We start from the raw sequence: 20,620 nt of genomic DNA on the forward strand, positions 1-20,620 counted from the left end.
CATTCAGAGTCAGGGACAAAAGATGTTTAATGAGATTTTAAACACTTGGCATAGTGAAATTTTTAGTATAACACTACATAGGTTGTCTTAAATTCCCAAACTATTCCCTCAATCTTGCAATTCCTTTTTTTTTTTTAAAGCTATATATTAATCCTCAGTTTCCCAGGGCAGGATAGCTCTTCTTCTTTACCATGTGGGTACAAGTTTCACAGGGCCAGTTGCAAAGGCGATTTACCTCTGTTACATCACATGTAGTACAAAAGGAAATAAGCAGCACTTGTTTTATACTCATCATAAACTAGAACTTGATTGAGAAACCAGGAATCATGAGGCTCCTATCAATAGCTGTTTCAGCTTACTCACATCCAAGAGCCCCCACTTCCCTTCTGTGCAGATCATAAGATAACACAACTGGTCCTCTCTGGTGGGCTCTGCCAGAGAAGTACAGGGATACAATAGCAAGAGGTGCTGCAGGTCAAGATTTACATGCACTGGCAGAGCTGTCTCAGAGGCGCTTGTATAGCATCCAACTGTACATGAATCTTGTTTATGACTATACCATTTACCCTCTCACTTCAAGAGCATTCACATTATATGCCACCATGTGCCAGCAATGCCCCTCTGCCATGTATATTGGCCAAACCGGACAGTCTCTACGCAAAAGAATAAATGGACACAAATCTGACATCAGGAATCATAACATTCAAAAACCGGTAGGAGAACACTTCAACTTCTCTGGCCACTCAGTAACAGACTTAAAGGTGGCAATTTTGCAACAGAAAAGCTTCAAAAACAGACTCCAACGAGAAACTGCTGAGCTTGAATTAATATGCAAACTAGATGCCATTAACTTGGGTTTGAATAGAGACTGGGAGTGGCTGGGTCATTACACATATTGTTAAGTATCCTCACACCTTCTTGTCAACTGTCTAAATGGGCCATCTTGATTATCACTACGAAAGTTTTTTTCCCCTGCTGATAATAACTCATCTTAATTAATTAGCTTCTTACTCCACCTTTTCATGTTCTCTGTATGTGTATATATATCTTCTTACTATATGTTCCCTTCTATGCATCTGATGAAGTGGGCTGTAGCCATGAAAGCTTATGCTCAAATAAATTTGTTAGTCTCTAAGGTGCCACAAGTACTCCTTTCTTTTCACATTAAGTAGTTATTCTAGAGCTGTTCACCGAGTCACCTTGTCTGGGATCCTACCTCCAGTAGTGGTCCATACTTCAGCAATCTAATTATTTTCAATTCATATTTGCTTGCAGTACAAGTGAAACAATACATGTAAGGAGTCAAGTTGAAGTGACTGATGCAGTTTACAACCAGCTCCAGAAACAAAAAGTTTCAAGCCCTAGAAAAGCCAGTCAAAGTAATCAGATCTAATTAGAATTGACAACTGGCATACCAAAAAGATCCCACAACACTTGCTGCAGCATCAGGTTTAAAAATCAGCTAGCAAGTAATTGGCATAACTGTTTCTCTCTGAGCAAACTGCTTCATGAAAAAACACCATCCTGCAGAAGAAGTGCAGTTATCTCAAAATCTGGCTTTTTTAAAAAAAGAATAAACCTCCTACAGTCTGGAATAATTAAACACTCTAAAATGGCTGCTATGCTTAAAAATATGGGAGAAAACATCTTACTGAGATTGTATCAAACGCTATGTTGTCAAGCAGGTGCAGGTGACAACAGGAAAAACTTTAGCGTGGCTACCCCCCCCCCCAATACAAGACAATTCCATTTACTTACCTATATTCTGTAGAAAGGGGGTTACGGTACTTATATTCATTTGAAAATTCATTCCTCTGGTACCAGCTACATGGGGAAAATGCATTTTTATGAAACATTAAATTCAGAGCAGATTTAGTACAGGTTTTGAGTGACATAAGCCATCATATCATATTTGATGCCTGGTTTCTCTCATGAGATAACAGCCCCTCTACCACTTCCTGGGAGAGATAAAGAAGAGGAGTGTGATCACCCTCTTCTGGCAAAAGTGTTCATTACTGCATTGCCCCTACAGGAAGCATCTCAAGCTCTTCTGCTAATTTTGCTAAACAATTTATTAATTAAATGGAATGGACTGCTCATGGAGAACAAAAATGAGAAATGGGGCCTCTTACATATGGGATAGTGCAGTCCAGCTTCCTGAATAAAAGGGCTATTTGAGGTCTGAAGGAGTCCTTAGTATGTGCCTACGGCAAATGCCTGTTTCTGAAAATAGTGATTAAATCATTCAAGAAATTCAATGTTAAATATTGGTCTAATGCAAATTTGTTTTTGTTTTTTTTTAAATATTTTGGTATTTGTTTAAGTTGTGCACGTTACAGATACTGAGAGTTCTTTAAAGCTACAGAAAGATATAGTTTGGACATTGCATTTGGTTGTAAAGATCAGATATTCTACTGTGTAAACAAAAAGTGTCTAAAGGAGATTAGGAGACAAAAGATTACAAATTACGGGATGCTGTGCCTCACACTGCTCTACAGCAGTCTCTGCTGGTTGATTTCAGGAAAGTTCTGATGGGTTTCAAAGGGTTTGTCACCCAAAGCTACTGAGGTACAATAGGACCTCTGAAAATGATGGAGATTTGAGAGAAGAAAAATTAGGAATGGAAATCATCAGAATCTCTTACGGGACAGTCTTGGTTGAACTGAATATGTACAAAGAGACCCCAGTGCAAAAAAAAAAAAAAATCAGGACCAGAGGATGGCAGATGACTTACTATTTCTACAATCGGTCAGATTGTAAGTTGACACAACAGGAGTGGTTTCATTATTGCATTTAATGCAACTGCTACTCCCATCCTCATTCCACTCTCTGTAACAACCTGCACAAGAACAAAATGTACACTGAGCTGGAAATGGCATGAGAAATGTCAGGAACATTCTTCTAGTCTCCAGAATCAAGCATCTGAGAACACAGGCTTCCTGCATGGAATGTCTCTTGCTTACTATCATACTACACCAAAAAAAAAAAAAAAAAAAAAAAAAGAGCTCTAATTTCTAATGTGCCTGCTGCAACAAGGAAACAAGGTGTTATCCTACATACAAAGGACATTAAGGAGAAATCAGTTACAAGCAAGCACATGCTAGGAGGTTATTTTCATGTAGCTCCATTCACCATTTAGTTTTTTAAATTATGAAAAATAGGAAAATTGTACCAATCCCTCCATGCCATCCCTTAAAAACTATCAGAAAAGAAGGAACCTCCCTGCTTATATTTTTCCTGCACCCTCCAGGTCTCCATGCTACTAAAACAAGATTTAAGACCATGTCTGTGTATAATATCACAAATTAAGGTAGAGAGAGAGGCATAAAGAGCTAAGAACCAGTAAAGGAGCTCCTGCATCAGGATATATTGGACTCAACCCTGTCAGTCACTTGATGGCTAGTAACGAACAATATGAAGGTGGCCCATAATACAGTATTTTTCTATTGCCCAAACTTCTTTGGTATTGTACAGTTTGCATCAATTTACAAGGACTCAATCCTGTTTAAACTATTCCATGACAGGTAAGTGGTGTCTTTTATATCAGCCATCCTACCACAGGGTTGAACACTGATTAAAACTTGTATCTTGAGTGATGTCTTCTGTCTCTCATTTTATGTTTAAAGGCACAAGTTTCTATCTTTGAAAAGACAGGAAAAAAAGTTAAGGCATGTCTTCAACACCAACTTTATTTAATAAAATAAAGCAGTAGTGGCTTCATTCTGTATGTCTTATGATTTAGGAGACTGATTATTAGAAGGATATTCCTGTTAGATCATGTTACAGTCTAGATTCTAAAGCAAAAACTCACTATGTAGGCTAAAATCCAGTCCTCCACAGCCTTTGGCCAAACTGGGATCAATTATTCCATAAAGCACACTATTAGTAGAGCACTGATTGGAAAACAGCTCTGCTGGTAGGTTTTCCTCCGAGGGAAGCTGCGCATTTGATGCTCTTAGTAATAAATTACACCTGACAGTTATTTTAAACACAAACTCAACCACTGTAAGGGCAAAGCCTTTCTATAGTAAATAAGAAGGAAGCAACAAAGTACTTTATCTAACACCAAATATTTCAGTAGTTTAACATTTTATAGCATGATGCAAAAAGATATGAATCTATAAGACTTATGGACAACAGTTTGTGCCACATCTCAGATCATTTAAGAACAGAAATGAATGTAGTAATCATGTAATGTTTAAGTAACTGAGCAGCAAAGCATTTAGCTTAGAAAAATAACGAACCTTAGGATACCTTTTAATATCTAATGTGAAGAAGACAGAACCCATGGTTTTAGTCATAAGAAAGAAAAACGTGATTTTCAATTTTTAGTTCTTCAGAGAATCAATAATATTGAAGCCTATATGTTCTCTTACTGATCTTGAATCTAGAAGACTTTGGTTATTTTTTTAAAGCTTTCCACTTCACCTTAAACAAAGGTGGATTTTTACAAACGTTAGATCATCTTTTCTCCTGGCATTGCTGGAGAATGATAAAAGGAGGTGGGAAATCAACTAATATTTCTCTGAAAGTCTGCTTTAAGTGGCACAAAAGGGAACCCACATCATTTCCTGGTAATAAGAGATAGTACATTTGCATCATACTAGCCAAGGCTTAAGTCTTTTTTCCTGCCCCCTTAGCTGTATATTACTGTATTTTTGCATCACATGTGCTTGTAAATATTAATTTATAGTACACCTAGCATCATACCACTTTATGCTATGTGAAAACTGAAAAACAACTTCAGCAGGCTACTATCCTCCCCATGTGAGCATACAGTTTCCATGAGAATTAATGAGAGTTACCCATACAGAGAACATACATACATGTTCATACAGAGAACATTCCTCAAGATGCATGTGTACAGTAAGTTTTCTTTCCTTCCCTAATTAATTAGTTTCTATGTTTTGCCACTGGCTACAGAAAAATGCTCTGGGAATTTCTCTTTGACAAAGACACTACCTGGACTGCACTGGTTAGTGACTGGACAGGTGCTGTTAGCATCCAATACATCCATACAGCATTCTGGCTGTGAAACCTAAAAAGAAAACATTACAGCACATTTCCCACAGCTCTTGGCTTTATTAAAAACACAGCTCAATCTTACCCAATACATACTAATAGAAAAGGAACAAATTACAGTACCAATGAACACTTCATTGTCAATTTTTAATAATCAGCAGTAGAGGATACAGAACAGGTTGGATTACATCAATGAGATCATTTTGACCAGTCAGCAACTGCCCAAATTAGGGCTTTGCGAACAAATGTAAAAGAAGGTACATGTCCGTGTTGATTTTGGATGGGACCTCATAGAACCACTTTGTAAAAGCACTTGCCAACTTTTCTAGAACAATGTACAGTTCATCTCCTTGGGCTGAATCACACTCTCCTGAGGTAAAACCCTGGAGAAGGCAATTTCAGCGTAGTTGCCGTAACAGATTTTCCCTAATTATTTTCTTTGCCCCTTACAGAACAGGCCATAGGACGACTCAAAAAGCTGCAGATTCCAGGGGGGCAGGAGGCCAGGATCATCCTTGGTGAGGGTCTGTGCTTCAGAGCAGCTCTAACTCCTGGTGGCCCCAGGGACTCCCCTGGGACACAGCTGCCCCAGAAACCCTCTGCGAAAGAGAATCCCCACTAGAAAGGGAACTCCATAGTAAATGTGCGGGATGATGCATGTCTACCTTATCTTACTTAGTCCTCATTGCTTTCGCCTGTACAGATCTTAGACTAGCAGAGAGAGCACTCTGTGGGCTCTAGGGGGACTGCTGCAGAGGCAGCTAAGCTAGGTCTCCTCTATGCACAGATCTGAGGGTCCTCATTCCTCTCCTATTCTCCAAAGTGAGATAAGGCTGATTTTTTTTTTATTAAACTTCACATTTGCATTGGAGTTTCCTAATTTCATAGAGCACCTTTAGAAAAGGGAGCTTTGCATTAATATTGTAGGTGAAAAACATAATGTATGTCAGAATCATGGCAAAAACCAATCTCATGTGAAACCAGCGCACTGACTATAACTGCTCTCTTTTTGATGTTTATACGTAGTTGACAGAAGAACTCAGTTATAAAAAAAATAAACTCTCTCATGTTAGGATGTCAGTACTATAAGTGAAAGCACTCTTAGAGCACTTCTATTCATGTAAACAAGCCAAATACCAGATGCTAAATTTTAAAAATAAAATGTGTGGTTTGCAAGACAGATACTACTATCGTAACTCCTCCCTTATAGAAAAGCCATTCTTTCTCTGGATATCCATGTTACAATGCAGGAGCATGTCATTTAAGCTACAAAACTTCTTCTTCATAGGGCTAAAAAAAATGTTCTGAAACAATATGGGCTAGTGGACTGAGCACAGAGCTGGGAGCCAGGAACTTTGCAGTTGTATTAAATCTGATTTTTTTCTCAAAAATACCAAGCTGTTCAAGTCTCAAACTCTCAGATTCACTGAGCTTGGTGGAAAATTAGTACAAGATCAGGCTAGTAATCCAAGCATACTAGGATGATCCGAGGAATGGAAAACTTGTCTTAGGAAAGGAGATTAAGGAGCTTGGCTTGTTTAGCCTAACTAAGAGAAGGTTGAGGGGAGATATGATTGCTCTCTATAAATATATCAGAGGGATAAATACAGGAGAGGGAAAGGAATTATTTAAGCTCAGCACCAATGTGGACACAAGAACAAATGGGTATAAACTGGCCACCAGGAAGTTTAGACTTGAAATTAGATGAAGGTTCTAACCATCAGAGGAGATGAAGTTTTGGAATAGCCTTCCAAGGGAAGCAGTGGGGGCAAAAGATCTATCTGGCTTTAAGATTCTACGCGATAAGTTTATGGAGGAGATGGTATGATGGGATAATGGGATTTTGGTAAGTAATTGATCTTTAAATATTCAGGGTAATAGGACTAATCCCCTGAGATGGGATATTAGATGGATGGGATCTGAGTTACCCAGGAAAGATTTTCTGTAGTATCTGGCTGGTGAATCTTGCCCACATGCTCAGGGTTTAGATGATTGCCATATTTGGGGTCGGGAAGGAATTTTCCTCCAGGGCATATTGGAAGAGGCCCTGGAGGTTTTTTGCCTCCTCTGTAGCATGGGGCACGGGTCACTTGAGGAGGCTTCTCTGCTCCTTGAAGTCTTAAACACGATTTGAGGACTTCAATAGCTCAGACATAGGTGAGGTTTTTGTAGGAGGGGTGGATGAGATTCTGTGGCCTGCGTTGTGCAGGAGGTCGACTAGATGATCAGAATGTCCTTACTGACCTTAGTATCTATGATCTATATGACTATAGGGTCAAAGTCAGTCTAAGCAACCCAGCATAGTATTTGTTATTACATGTAGTCACAATTAATCAGCAAGTGATGAGGTTTAAGGATTCAGGAAGAGTGTATCATTCCATCCTTGACCTGGTTGAGATAATCAACCTTGTAATGACTGCGGCAGACTCAAGTTAGTGGAGTGTGGGGAGGGAAGTCAGGGAACAGTAAAGAACCAGAAAGGCTCACAGTCCATGAGAAAATAGGCAGCTTGGTACATACAAAGGCTTGTAGGTCAAACTGTCCTGGAGACAGGTTTAAATTTCTGCGATTCACTGTGCAATAGGCAGCAGCAGTTTTCTGTAAGCTGGGCAGCTTTTAAGCTGATTTAGGTTTCCATATTTTGGGCTACTTTTGTAGCTATTGTAGTGCCAAGCAGCTAGAAAGATTAAAAGCTTTTAAAATCATGATTATCTATGTTTTCAAAATGTGATCTAAATGCTGTCTTCTAGCCAGTGGGTTTGTGTCCGGGGGGGGGGGTGGGAGGTGGGGAGAAGGGGCAAAGCTTTGACAGGCAGTCTTCAGAGCAAGTTCCCCTCACTAGTTGCCAAATTGTCTAGAAAGAGCATCCAATCAATACTGCAATTTTGAGGGCTAGATCTTCATTCCTGTTGGGAATGATTTGCTCCGTCTACCTATCATATTGATCTTTGGCAGCAAACGCTGCTTGGAGAAAGGAAAAGCTGATATTAATGTTTAAAGGCAAGTTCTGGGTGTGCTGCTTTTCCTGTGATCAGAAAATCTTCTATAAACAGCATTTTAAGGGGGAAACCCCCACTTCCTTCCTAAGAGAATTAGCATATAAACAGGCAATTTTAAACTCCATTTCATCATAGCAGAATGAAACTTTATGCAGTAGCTATGACATATAATACATACCAAACTTTCAGTGGATTTGCTTGTAACTTCAGCTATGAGTCTAGTTAGGAGAAGGACATATGACATTGCCATGCCCAGGAATGAGAAATGTCTAAATAAAAGAGAGAGAATGGAACACTATATTAAGGACAAAGAAGGTAGACTCTCTCTCTCCTCTTCTCTGTCCTGCATCCAAACAAACTTCTGCTGAAATGTTTAATTTTAACTGAACACAAAGGCTTTTATAATTCAGCGTCTCACAGGAGAAAGACTTACCTTGTTTAAAGGTACAAATTTGAGACACTCAGAATTTTCACTCCAGCTGTAGAGGGGCACGTTTCTGGTATGGCAGACTGTGTGGTTGCTAGGAAATAAGGAGCCTTATCAGTCTGTTCCAAACAGTGCTATGCAGAGACTATTCCACACCCTGATCTAAAAATCAATGGGACTGCAATATGAACAGTTACTGCCTGGCACCATCACTGATAACCTGCCCACCATAAAAACCGACTCCTCTGGCTGCAGCACTGAACTGCAAAGGATTGGTATCAGGATACAGAGTAACAGCTCTTCAGAAAGTTAATGCCATAGTTATTCTCCCCAGAACAGAGACCTGAAGTCTTAATAAAGTTTGCAAGTTAAGATGCAACATTACCGAATTCAAACAGAAGTTTAGCTAGTCAGGATTTCTGGCTGCAATATTTTAAATTAGATTATTTTGAAACTATCTCCATATAAAGCAGAATGTAGTTTTTCAAACTATTGTTATATATATGTGTCTTCTCTTCCCCACTTTTTCCAGCGCAGGCCCAAAAGGACCCCAACTGGAAGTCAATCCCCTTCCTCCCAGTCCTAATAAGTTTAGCTACCAAAACGTAACTTCACTCCTTGATCTGACTGTGCTGTTCAAACACTTGCTGTGTTATCACCATGTTATCCAAACACACTACAAGCAATAAAGTGTGTGGTAGCCAGACCCATTTTCCTCTGAAATACTATAGAACAAAAAACCCCCAAAAAACCAAAAAAAAACCCAACTTTCAAACCTTATTTAACCTGCAGGGAAAGTATTTCAGAGGAAACATGAAAGACCTCCTGACTTAAGTTTAATAAAAGAAAAAGTTAAAAATGGGGGACTGCAGGCTGAAAGCTCCAGATGGGCCTTCAGTGTCATTTAATAAACCAAAAGTAGTTATTGAAGTGTTGTGGCAATAAAACGGATCCTTGGGGTGAATTTAAAATAATTTATGATATTACCGAATTACTGTGAGTCACGGTAATGCAATGTTGACCAATTATATATATTAAAAAAAAAAAAGCTAAAGGAACCCACATAACCATGTTAAACAAATTTGACTTCTGTATTAAGAGAAACATCCTTAACTCTTAACTTTGGTAAGTCTTTCTGTTAAAACCAAAAGATAAAGTGTTCAGACATACTTCTTGTCCCTAACTCCAAAAATTGGACCAATAGGTTGGTGGTCTTGGTCGGAGAAAGGGTCCACCCCTCATGGTGACCACTACTATAATTAGCCCCCTTCACAACTCTTTCAAGCCTAGAGACTGAGGACTTGAATGGGCTAGGAGATCACGCTCCTCTCTTCCTCCTAGAAGAGGTCCCTCCAGCCAGGGATGATTTAAGTGCACAGGCAGAGCAAAGTGGGGAAAAGACTACACTGCATGATACCTCGTACTGTGGACATCAAGAATGTCAAGTCTCCAGTGAAAAAGAAAAGGAGTACTTTGTGGCACCTTAGAGACTAACAATTTATCGTGAGCTACAGCTCACTTCATCGGATGCATTCAGTGGAAATACAGTGAGAGATTTATATACACAGAGAACATGAACAATGAGTGTTACCATACACACTGTAACCAGAGTGATCACTTAAGGTGAGCTATTACCAGCAGAAAAGTGGGGGGCGGGGAGGGGAAGAGACCTTTTGTAGTGATAATCAAGATGGGCCATTTCCAGCAGTTGACAAGAAGTCTGAGGAACAGTGGGGATTGGGGGGGAGGGGGGATAAACATGGGGAAATAATTTACTTTGTGTAATGACCCATCCACCTCCCAGTCTCTATTCAAGCCTAAGTTAATTGTATCCAGTTTGCAAATTAATTCCAATTCAGCAGTCTCTCCTTGGAGTCTGTTTTTTGAAATTTTTTTATGATGTATTGCCACTTTAGGGTCTGTAATCGAGTGACGACCAGAGAGATTGAAGTGTTCTCCAACTGGTTTTTGAATGTTATAATTCTTGATGTCTGATTAGTGTCCATTATTCTTTTACGTATAGACTGTCCAGTTTGACCAATGTACATGGCAGAGGGGCATTGCTGGCACATGATGGCATATATCACATGGTTGATGCGCAGAGGTGAACGAGCCTCTGATATTGTGGCTGATGTGATTAGGCCCTCTGATGGTGTCCCCCTGAATAGATATGTGGACACAGCTGGCAACGGGCTTTGTTGCAAGGATAGGTTCCTGGGTTAGTGGTTCTGTTGTGTAGTGTGTGGTTGCTGGTGAGTATTTCCTTCAGGTTGGGGGCTGTCCATACGCAACGACTGGCCTGTCTCCCAAGATCTGTGAGAGTGATGGGTAGTCCTTCAGGATAGGTTGTAGATCCTTGATGATGAGTTGGAGAGGTTTTAGTTGGGGGCTGAAGGTGATGACTAGTGACGTCAATTCAACAACCTCCACAATTCTATTAGTTCAAGTTTAATTTACACACATGAATAAAGTGACACTACTGCCAAATGAGAAGCAGTCAGTTCAAGTTCATTATGTACTTGGCACTGACACCGATAATTGAAGACTCCAGGAAAAGATTGAGCACTTGATTAGATTTGCTATTACTGGTGCAGATTACATTATTTGGAGACAAAGTGTATGTATCCCCATGAACAAAATGGTTCTCCAAAATGAGACCTTTATAACAGAGAATTAATGAACCTTGGGAACAATAGTTACGCATATCTTGCTTCTACATTATAAAGCGCATGCTGAATGCACTGCATTGGGAAGGGAGATCTTTGGGTCACCTCAAACTATACAATGGGCTATTGAAGGGAGATACTTCAGAAGAAAAAGTGCATCTGAAAGGACTGGAAAAGATTCAGATTTGGAGAGTACAAAATTGGACATCTTTAGGGCAGGATGGAAATAAATTTGTAATTCATAAATAGGTCCCTAACCACTGGTGAAAACAAGGTATATTATTCAACAGCATATTTGAAATCTCAATCGCTAGTTTTAATCAAACCTCAATTATCAACATTCTTCTGAGATTACTTAAGGAGACAGCTTGTCTAGAGATTAGAGCATAGAAACAGGTGCCAACAAATATAATACAGCCTCTGCCACTTATTTCTTGTACAGCTTTGGGCAAGACACTCAATTCCCTTCCTCCTCACCCCCCCTCAATTTACACATTTGTAAATAGAGATCACACTTACCTACCCTCTAAGGGTGTCTGAATATTAATCTTGTTTGGGATTATCAAAATGTAAATGGTTATATAAATGCTAAGAATAATTCTACTTGAGTATGTAGATGCAGCTTTGTTTCAAGTATAAAGCCTTTCATAATAAGACTCCATAGGATTTAGTTTAATGTCCTCTTACTGTGACAAGAGTCTAGAAATTCAATCGTACCGGTTGAAAAAGCAAAATAAAGTACACTAATACTATAGATGAAATGCATCCAGTGGTCAAGTCTGAGTGACAAAATTTCCTCTAGTAAGAAAATGCAATAATACAGATTATACTGGTTTTAATCACAAGACAAGGGTAAACATTTCAAAATGACCTATCTTGTGGAAAATATTCCAGTTTAAAATAGCCTATGTTTTCCATGTTTTTATAGTAAACAAGAAGTTTTAAAACCTTTGCTCGTAACTCACAGTGCAATTGACAAACAAGATCCAAAAATGTCATAACATAAAAAAAATTGTTTGGTCAATGCCCAGATCGTTACCAAAATCAAATCCAGGTCCTTGTGGGCTTTAAGGAAGCATGTTGACTAGAATTTTCTGGTGGTAGTAGACCCGTTCTCATTTTAAACATTTGACTCAAAAATATATTCATCACATGGAGTCCTTATAGAGCTACCTACACAGGATACAAGCACTTTAGGCCAGATTTTCAGCTGCTATAAAAGGTATGGGAAGGACAACACTACTCTTGATACTTTTCAAGGCAGTTCAACACTGCAATCAATTCCGTATCTTTAAAAAGCTTTTGTTGACGGTGTGTATAGCTTTAATATTTTTTAAGTTTCATTAATATATCCAACTCTCAGAGACAGAATGCGTCTTATCTTCTATACCTCACGCTCCTCAAAAAGGTAAATATTGCCTCTTTGATTATATAAGACTTCCATTGAGAAAATGTCCTCAGCTGTTATAGCCAGATGCTGATCAATTTTTCATCACTTTGGACTCTACACACAAATGTCTGTCAATACTTGCTTCATTAGTATACTAAAGTTAAATATCGAAGAGAAAGTAGAAAACTATTTAAATAAGTATTTTCCTGTCATCTAAATATATTTATCTTTCAGGAAAGAAAAATGTAATATCTTCCGCACAAGAAAACATCAGTAACTAGATGCTTTCAGAATGACTGGTACTTATTCTTGTTGGGCACAAGTTTATGCTATAGGCTCCACACACCTCTTGTATTTCCATCCCTGAAATACATTAGAGTACTAATCAACAATGAGACAATTACATTTATGGACAGCTACTTGTTCACAGCTGCTAATGATTGTACTGAACTAGAACATCTCCCCTACAGCTGTTAAAGCAGAAATAGGACATTGGATAAAAATGCCTTTGAATCTTTCCAGTGAATTGATCTTTCTGCCTCTCAAACTATAAAGGCATCTTTTATATTTTATTTGAACCAATGTTTGCTCATAGAAATATCTATTAGCAAATAAATGCAGAAGAGTGGAAACCTGTATATATATTAAGAATACTTGATCGGATTAGGCATAGGACATTCAGTGAAGCGATGCTGGTAACATCATATATTTTGTTTAAATGAAAAGTAACGCTCATGAAAGGAGTCAGACAGAATTAGAAACTCAAATTTGTTATTAATAAAACAGGTGAAACATATGAAAGTTCCTTAAGCTTTGCTGCAAATGTTTGAGTACCTTGTGCAAAGACAGCTTGTAGTAGTTCATTCTCCATGATAATCAAAGTGCAAGACAGCCAAATAGGGCACCAACTTTGATGGTAGTTTGTGCTGTGGACATCCATCCACAAGAAAATAAATCAAGACCATGCAATTCATTTTCCATGGGTCTTTAGCTATCAAATACTAATAGGCTTATTACTAACACCATGGCCAGCACTTTAACTAGAGGGAAAAGTTACTGCATCCCCTATGCCAGTGTTTCCCAAACTTGGGACACCGCTTGTTCAGGGAAAGCCTCTGGCGGGCCGGGCCAGTCTGTTTAACCTGCTGCATCCGCAGGTTCGGCCAATGGGGGCTGCAGGAAGCGGCACGGGCTGAGGGACGTACCGGCCGCCACTTCCCACAGCCCCCATTGGCCTGGAGCAGCAAACTGCGGCCAGTAGGAGCCGCAATCGGCCGAACCTGCAGACACGTCAGGTAAACAAACCAGCCCGGCCCACCAGGGTCTTTCCCTGAACAAGCAGTGTCCCAAGTTTGGGAAACACTGCCCTATGCAATCAGAAATGTAATACCGTTGACTTTAGAATGACATTATAACAGGAGGAGATAGCTTATTCAGAATACAATGCATAATGAAACAAATTACAAGCAAATTAGGAAAACAGTTCTCTGGTGAGTACTACATTTGGCAGGGCTTTCACTTTCGGTTTTTAAAAAAAAGGACACACAACTGGAGCCCAGACTAAAAGTATTTATACCGTAAGTGCCAACATCCTTTATTTTGAAACACAGATATTATAATTAAACAGTAGTAAGGTTAAGATTCTGTCACAGGTATTTTTAGGAAAAGTCAGGGACAGGTCACAGGCAATAAGCAAAATTCATGGAAGCCTGTGACCTGTCCCCTGACTTTTCCTAAAAATACCCGGGGGAGGGGAGGGGAGGGGAGAAGAGGGGAGGCAAAGAGAGTGCTGCCGGGGTTTGCAGCTGCTCCAGCACTTCCACTGCTCCTGTGGCAGGGGTTGACCACTGCTGCTCTAGCTGACCCAACCCCAGCTGCTGCTCCGGTGGGCCCAGGGCTGAACCCTGGTCAGTTGTTTGGCAGCTCCAGGGCTGACCACCAGCCAACTGTTGCAGGGGCTAGTCAGCTGTTTCAGTGGCCCTGGGGTTGACCGGGCAGCCACTGCTCTGGCAGCCCCAGCGCTGACCACCGGCTAGCTGTTCCAGCGGCCGCTGCTCTGGCTCTGTCCCAGAAGAAGTCCCAGAGGTCCCAGAAAGCCATGGAATCCATGACCTCAATGACAGAATCATATCCTTAAACGTTAGATACTTCCTATCATAAAATGCTAAAAATGAAAACTAAAACCTTAAGTTATTGTCAGCTCTGATCTCATGTGCTCAAATAGGCATAAGCTACATTCTTTTCATTTTTACTCTGCAGTATTTATTTGGCTCTTGTAGCCTGACAACCAGAAAATTATCCCTTTCCTGGATGCAGGGGTGCTTCTGTAACTTAAGGTTTATTAAAAATAACAAAACTTAATTTAAGGATAGTCATCAGTTATACTAACTTAGGTGCATTTTTAGCATTGTGTCCAGTATTAGAATCATAGGACTGGAAGGGACCTCAAGAGGTCATCTAGTCCAGTCCCCTGCACTCACGGCAGGACTAAGTATTATGAAAGAATTGTATCCACAAATTTGTTTGCTTTTTTCCCCAGATACAGGCCAAACAAAACAAAAAAAGAAAGAAAAAGGAAGGGAGTGGGTGGTAAAAATTTGGTGCATTCATTTCAGGTGGTTATCAGATAAGATTTTGAAATTTTATCAACTCCATTCTGCTGCCAAATGTATTTTTAGTTCTGAAGTGACCTGCTCATAACTGTCAGGATATCATACAGGCAAAATAAATTAGATCCCAGTTTCATAAATCACATACTTGGCAAAGACCAAAAAACTCTCACTTACCAATTTTTCAGAGGTTCATACTGAAGTACTGGATCTTCCACAAACACTTTTATTCAGGAAGGAGGAATTTAACATGGTGTACTGCTAGGTTCTCATTCATATCTCAAATAATTGTAGCAAGACACCTACACCAGTAGAAGGACAGGCAATTATTTGGGCCGTGCTTATCGCAATCCCTTACAAAGGAAAGCTTAAAAAAAAAAAGACGACTTGTTTTTCCAGATCCTCTTACCTGTTTTTCCTGCTCTCCTAACACATACCCATGATAAGGACAGTGCTAGTTTAGTTGGGACCTACAGAGTTGACCCTAAGTATATTTGAGGCCTCCTGCAAGCATTGAAACAGACTCTCATGACATCTACAAGAATGGAAAGTTACACTCACTTTAAGCCTTGTTTCTACTGAAGGGAGTTACATAATTCGAATGTGCATAAAGCAGCCACTGGGTGACTCAAAACTGCCATCATTGTTCAGTCAGCCAGAAGTTTGCAATAACTGCTTCTACAATGACAATTGTTACAGATACCTTCAAAGTTTGATGAGAGAAATTAATGTTGGCAGGGTTTTGTTGCCAAAGTATAGTTACATACTCCAGTTACAGGTGCTTTAGAAATGCTTTTAGATACTTAGTAAGCCTGATCTTGTGCAATTAAAGAAATTAAACTGGCAAACACACTTTAAAAAAGAAAAGGAGTACTTGTGGCACCTTAGAGACTAACAAATTTATTTGAGCATAAGCTTTCGTGAGCTACAGCTCACTTCAATGCATCCGATGAAGTGAGCTGTAGCTCACGAAAGCTTATGCTCAAATAAATTTGTTAGTCTCTAAGGTGCCACAAGTACTCCTTTTCTTTTTGCGAATACAGACTAACACGGCTGCTACTCTGAACACTTTAAAAATACTTCCTGAAAACAAAACCTAAAATCCAGGACCGCCAAACTATCATAAGAAAAAAACCCACTTTTTCAAATTAAGAATATATTACAAAAATTCTGTCATTGGAGAGAGATTCTGTACTGTCAAATCAGCCTAAAATGTGGGCATTTCCTTGTCTTGGGAGAGATCTGGATTTTATATAATTTATTTGTAAGGATTGGGAAGAAAAGAGAGATTTCTATTTCCTTGGCTTCCCCTTACATACCAAATGCTGCAACCGCTCCCCAAGTTAAAATGTACAGTAGCTTCCTTGCCAGGGAATGTATTCTCCACACCCCCTATTTTTATGTGGTTCACATTGCTTGCTAAATATATTACAACAAACTATTTTCTGTCTGCAGCTTTGAAACCTTTGTGCACCTTCCCCTTCCCATTTCAGGAATTTCACTAATTACTAGGGTTAAGACAGGCATTTGTTTTTATCAAGGTTTTGGGTTTTTTTAGAAGATCCTAAGACGAATCATTTTTGCCATGCCTGTTTTAATGCCAAATTTTAAGTCGCATTCAAACTTAGTTTACTTTTTAAGCCTTCCTCATTCTGATTAAAGCAGGTTGAGCAAAGCCAGTAAATGAAACCCCAAAATGTGAGCCCGCCACCCCCAGAAAGGTGGATGTATTGAGGGGGTTACCGGACAAGGCAGTGGAGCCATTTGAATCCCAAATATCTGTGCCCCCTAAAAAAAGGTGAGTATATGGGGGGGGGGGGGGTTACAAGAAGAGACACTGGGGCATTTCTCCTCCTCATGCCTCATCCCACCGAAGTAAAAAAGGGACATTAGTCATTCCCCATCCTCTTGTTGTCCCCCCAAGTATGGAAGATGGCGGGGGGGGCGCCTGGCCTTCTCTCCGACTTGTCCCCCCACAAAATATGGGGGCTTTAGTCTCTCCCCCAACTGCAGAGGGAGGCAGAGTCTTTGGCTCCTACCCCAGAGAATGTGGGGGGCCCGAGCCCTCATCGTCCCCGCTTTCTACACCCCAAGATGCGGGGGAGCCCGAGCCCTCCCCTTCGCCCCCCACGCTGGGGCACCCGGCAGGCCTGAGCCCCCAGAGCGCGGGACAGATGGGGGGACAGCGGAGTGTCGCCTGGGCGGTTTCAAACCCTGCAGGCCCAGGAGGGGTTCAGGCCCCTCTCCACAGCCACCCCCTCACCTGAGTGAGGAACCTCCAGAGCCTCCGCCAGCAGGTTCCCTTTCGTACCCCCCGCCCTCAAGCGGCGTCCAGCCCACTCCCTCCTGCGTCCCCCTGGGACTTGTAGTCCTATTCTGCCCTCCAGCCCGCTGGCTCTGGAGCGTCTCTCCGGGTTCGAAACTACAATTCCCAGCGCCCTCCGCGCTTCCCTCCACCTGTGTCCCCTCACTCCGCAGGGAACCCCGCCGCGGCGCCGCCTCGACGAGCTACCCTCTCCGGAGCGCGATGCCTCCTGGGAAATATAGTCCCTCGCCTCGGTAAGGGATGAGAGGCTCGGGGGTGCCAGGACTATAATTCCCAGAAATCGCCGCGCCGCCCAGCCATTTTGTACGTTGCTAGGAGACAGAGACGCCCCTGGAGGAGGAGGAGGGAGCAGGTGAGGGGAAGAGATGCTGGGTAGGGAACAGCCCCCTATGCTGGGGAACCCCACGAGCCTGGTACTGGACTCTGGTACCACTTGGGTTGGGGAGGAGTAGGGTGGTAAGTGGGGGGGGGGGGAGAACCACAGAGTTGGACCCTCTTTCCCCACCTCATCAAGTCAGATACAAAATGGGTGCAACGAAATGGGGTCCAGACAGGCGTTTTCAGGATAAATGGGTGGGGGAAGAGGGAGATGGTCCTCCAGGATTTTTAGGGGCTGTCCCCATTGTGTAGGGAGCTCCCCCAAATGCTGCAGAAGTTACGCAAGTGTCTTGACGCCACCTGGTTGTGCCATGACATCTGCGTCGCAACCCTCGTGAGCACCCCGATTTCAAGGAAAGATGTGTGAAATCTGGGATGAAGCTTATTTCCAAAAGGATGACACCCACCCTGCAGAGTTTATTTACGCAGACCCACCGTGGTATCCATGTCTGATCCTTCGACTGATTATTGCTGAAATATGAGACAAGGGGCATTCTTGCTTGGCATACTGGACCAGGAGTCAAAATGGGCTAGCAAGGTGGCACTATTCTTTGGAGACTGCCATTTTGTGCTCCAGAACCTAAGTTGTCACTTAAAAAAAACCCCTCTAGATCTTATGAATGCAAAGGGAAATCAAAATGTGATCCAAGTGTAAACAGAAATGGTGCCTGCAGACAGACTAAAACCATTATCTCTGAGACATGTGAACATCTCAATGTGATGTGAACTCTGAAACATGATACATTACATGACATCACTTAACTATTTCATTGCTGATGTAAGCCAGCAAGAAGAGGGACAATCACATTATGAAGATGTACAGAATATTGTCGATGGCATCTCATTTTGTTCCAATGAGTGGACAGAGATTGGGAAAGTATCATGATTTATTTTTTTCCCCTCTCTGACCTGTGCATAGGACATGGAGACATTATGTTCATTTATTCTGTCGGATAAGAAATAATGGACATCTTTTAAAATAAGGGAAGAGCAATTACTCTCTCTATGACCAAGCAATGTCATTGTAACAGAACAAAATTTGTCCTATAGGGCTAACTGATAAAGGCAACAATTTTATAAAATCCTGTGTTCTGTGATAAGCCTAGATTATGGAAAATTAGATAGAGAAACTGCCGGTTGGCTAATTAAGAAAATTCCAATGTCTGAAAACTTCTTTTAAATACTATGTCCAGCGTACATTAAAAAAAAAAACTTTGAAAATTGCTCTCCTCTTGTTATTTATAAAGGTCTTTTCAGCAAGGGAGAACCTAAGTAATTGACTAATGGAGAATAGTGAAACTGACTACACACAAAATATTGTCAAATACACACAGGTTCACTGTAATATTTAGATGGCTGTGTAGATGGAAAGCTGAATGGAGCTCCTAAGACAATTTTCACGCAACTTTGAAAACAGAGAACTAGTTACAGTGCCTAAAAACCAAAACCAAAAATCAGACATGGAGAGACTTATTTTAAGTACACTTCTTGAGAACAAGGTCAAAGAAATCTCAGCTCAAAAAGATGCTGCTGCTGAACTTTGAGACAGTAGTTCTACAGCTTCATTCATCCAGGATGAACATACAGTACAAGCCGTCCAACCTTGCTCAGGGGACGTGAGAAAAGATAAAATATTTTGAATTTAAGCTTTCTGCGTTTTAATTCTGTTTGGCACGTAGACATCATAGTGAGAGACGGTTTATAACAACTTCAGATAAACAGATGCACAAAGTAAACAAACTGAAAAAAGCAAAAAACAATGTTTGCTTTTCTGCTAACTTCTTGCATGTTTCACAAATAAATCACGTGTGAACATAAAGTACAAAAAAACCCAGATATAACATCATAATTAGTACAGATCCAGTGTATGTAAGAGGCAGTTCTTTAAAACCTATGAATAGTTTTTACAGTACCACAACTTACTACATTTTTCAATATATGAGGACTTTGTAAAACTCAGCATCGTTTCTGTGTAAGGCAAGATATGTCACTTACAAGTTTACAGTTGGAAGGAAAAATTATGTGCTGTTTAAACCTGGAATCAGTGAAATATGTCAATAATTTACAAGGTAGAAGAAAATCCATGCACTGACAAACATACCCAGTTCTTTAAATTGTTCTGTTTGTATAACTCAGACCCACTGCTGTGAAATAAAATTGCTGGAAAAGAACTTTCTGGATGTTGACACTGCGAATGAGTACACTAAATACCCCCTCTTTAATGCCAGAATTCCCATATTCAGTACTACTACAACATTTTAAAGTTAGAATTGGTTTCTCTCAAACTAGCTGTATGATCATGGACACAAACTTCATCAGCTAGCTAACTTTAAGTAGATTGAATAGATAAATTGGGCATGCAGTCCAGTTAAATTTCTACAATGATCTTTCCAAGTGACGATGATGGAAGATTACATCCAATTTGGGTGCAATATGCAAGCTAATAGGCATACCGTCGCAATTAACTAAATCTGGTTGCATGATTTATATAAATTTGTTCTTGAAATATGGCCAATGCATTTATAATATTTATTTTAAAATAATTCTATAGTGGTGTTGTATTGACTGCAAGCAGCTCCTCCTATCAAGGTTCGTCTATGTAACATGTCCAGACATCTCCCCAAGATGTTGGCAATCATTAAAATAGACAAAAGAATATCTGCTAATATATGAGTACTTGAATGGCAAGGTGTTAGGAAGAAAACAATCCCTTGAGTAGATATTAGGGAGAATTGTAAATAAATTTGCTTCTAAATTAAGGAAAACATATCTGTGGAATGAAAACACCTATATTACTACATGA

The 20,620-nt window shown here is 40.4% G+C and overlaps 1 protein-coding gene across 7 annotated transcripts in view; it reads right to left on the reverse strand.

Moving 5' to 3' along the window:
* Positions 1-17,688, reverse strand: part of LOC119844933 (uncharacterized protein C1orf159) — a 70,700-nt gene extending 53,012 nt beyond the window's left edge. Inside the window, exons 1-7 of one of the 7 annotated variants that reach the window (XM_043499772.1) lie at positions 17,571-17,688; positions 15,291-15,415; positions 8,455-8,542; positions 8,200-8,290; positions 4,963-5,038; positions 2,735-2,839; positions 1,759-1,824 (exon numbers count right to left, since the gene is read on the reverse strand). In XM_043499772.1, the coding sequence (XP_043355707.1) occupies positions 1,759-1,824; positions 2,735-2,839; positions 4,963-5,038; positions 8,200-8,271 (319 nt within the window). In that variant the 5' untranslated portion in view covers positions 8,272-8,290; positions 8,455-8,542; positions 15,291-15,415; positions 17,571-17,688. Of the gene's footprint in view, positions 1-1,758; positions 1,825-2,734; positions 2,840-4,962; positions 5,039-8,199; positions 8,291-8,454; positions 8,611-15,290; positions 15,416-17,376 lie in introns of all 7 variants that reach the window. The other 6 variants (XM_038376418.2, XM_043499773.1, XM_043499770.1 and 3 more) reach the window with 6 other exon arrangements.
* Between the last annotated feature and the right edge of the window lie 2,932 nt (positions 17,689-20,620).

Source organism: Dermochelys coriacea, chromosome 18, assembly GCF_009764565.3.
Source record: "Dermochelys coriacea isolate rDerCor1 chromosome 18, rDerCor1.pri.v4, whole genome shotgun sequence".
NCBI classification, from domain to species: domain Eukaryota; kingdom Metazoa; phylum Chordata; order Testudines; family Dermochelyidae; genus Dermochelys; species Dermochelys coriacea.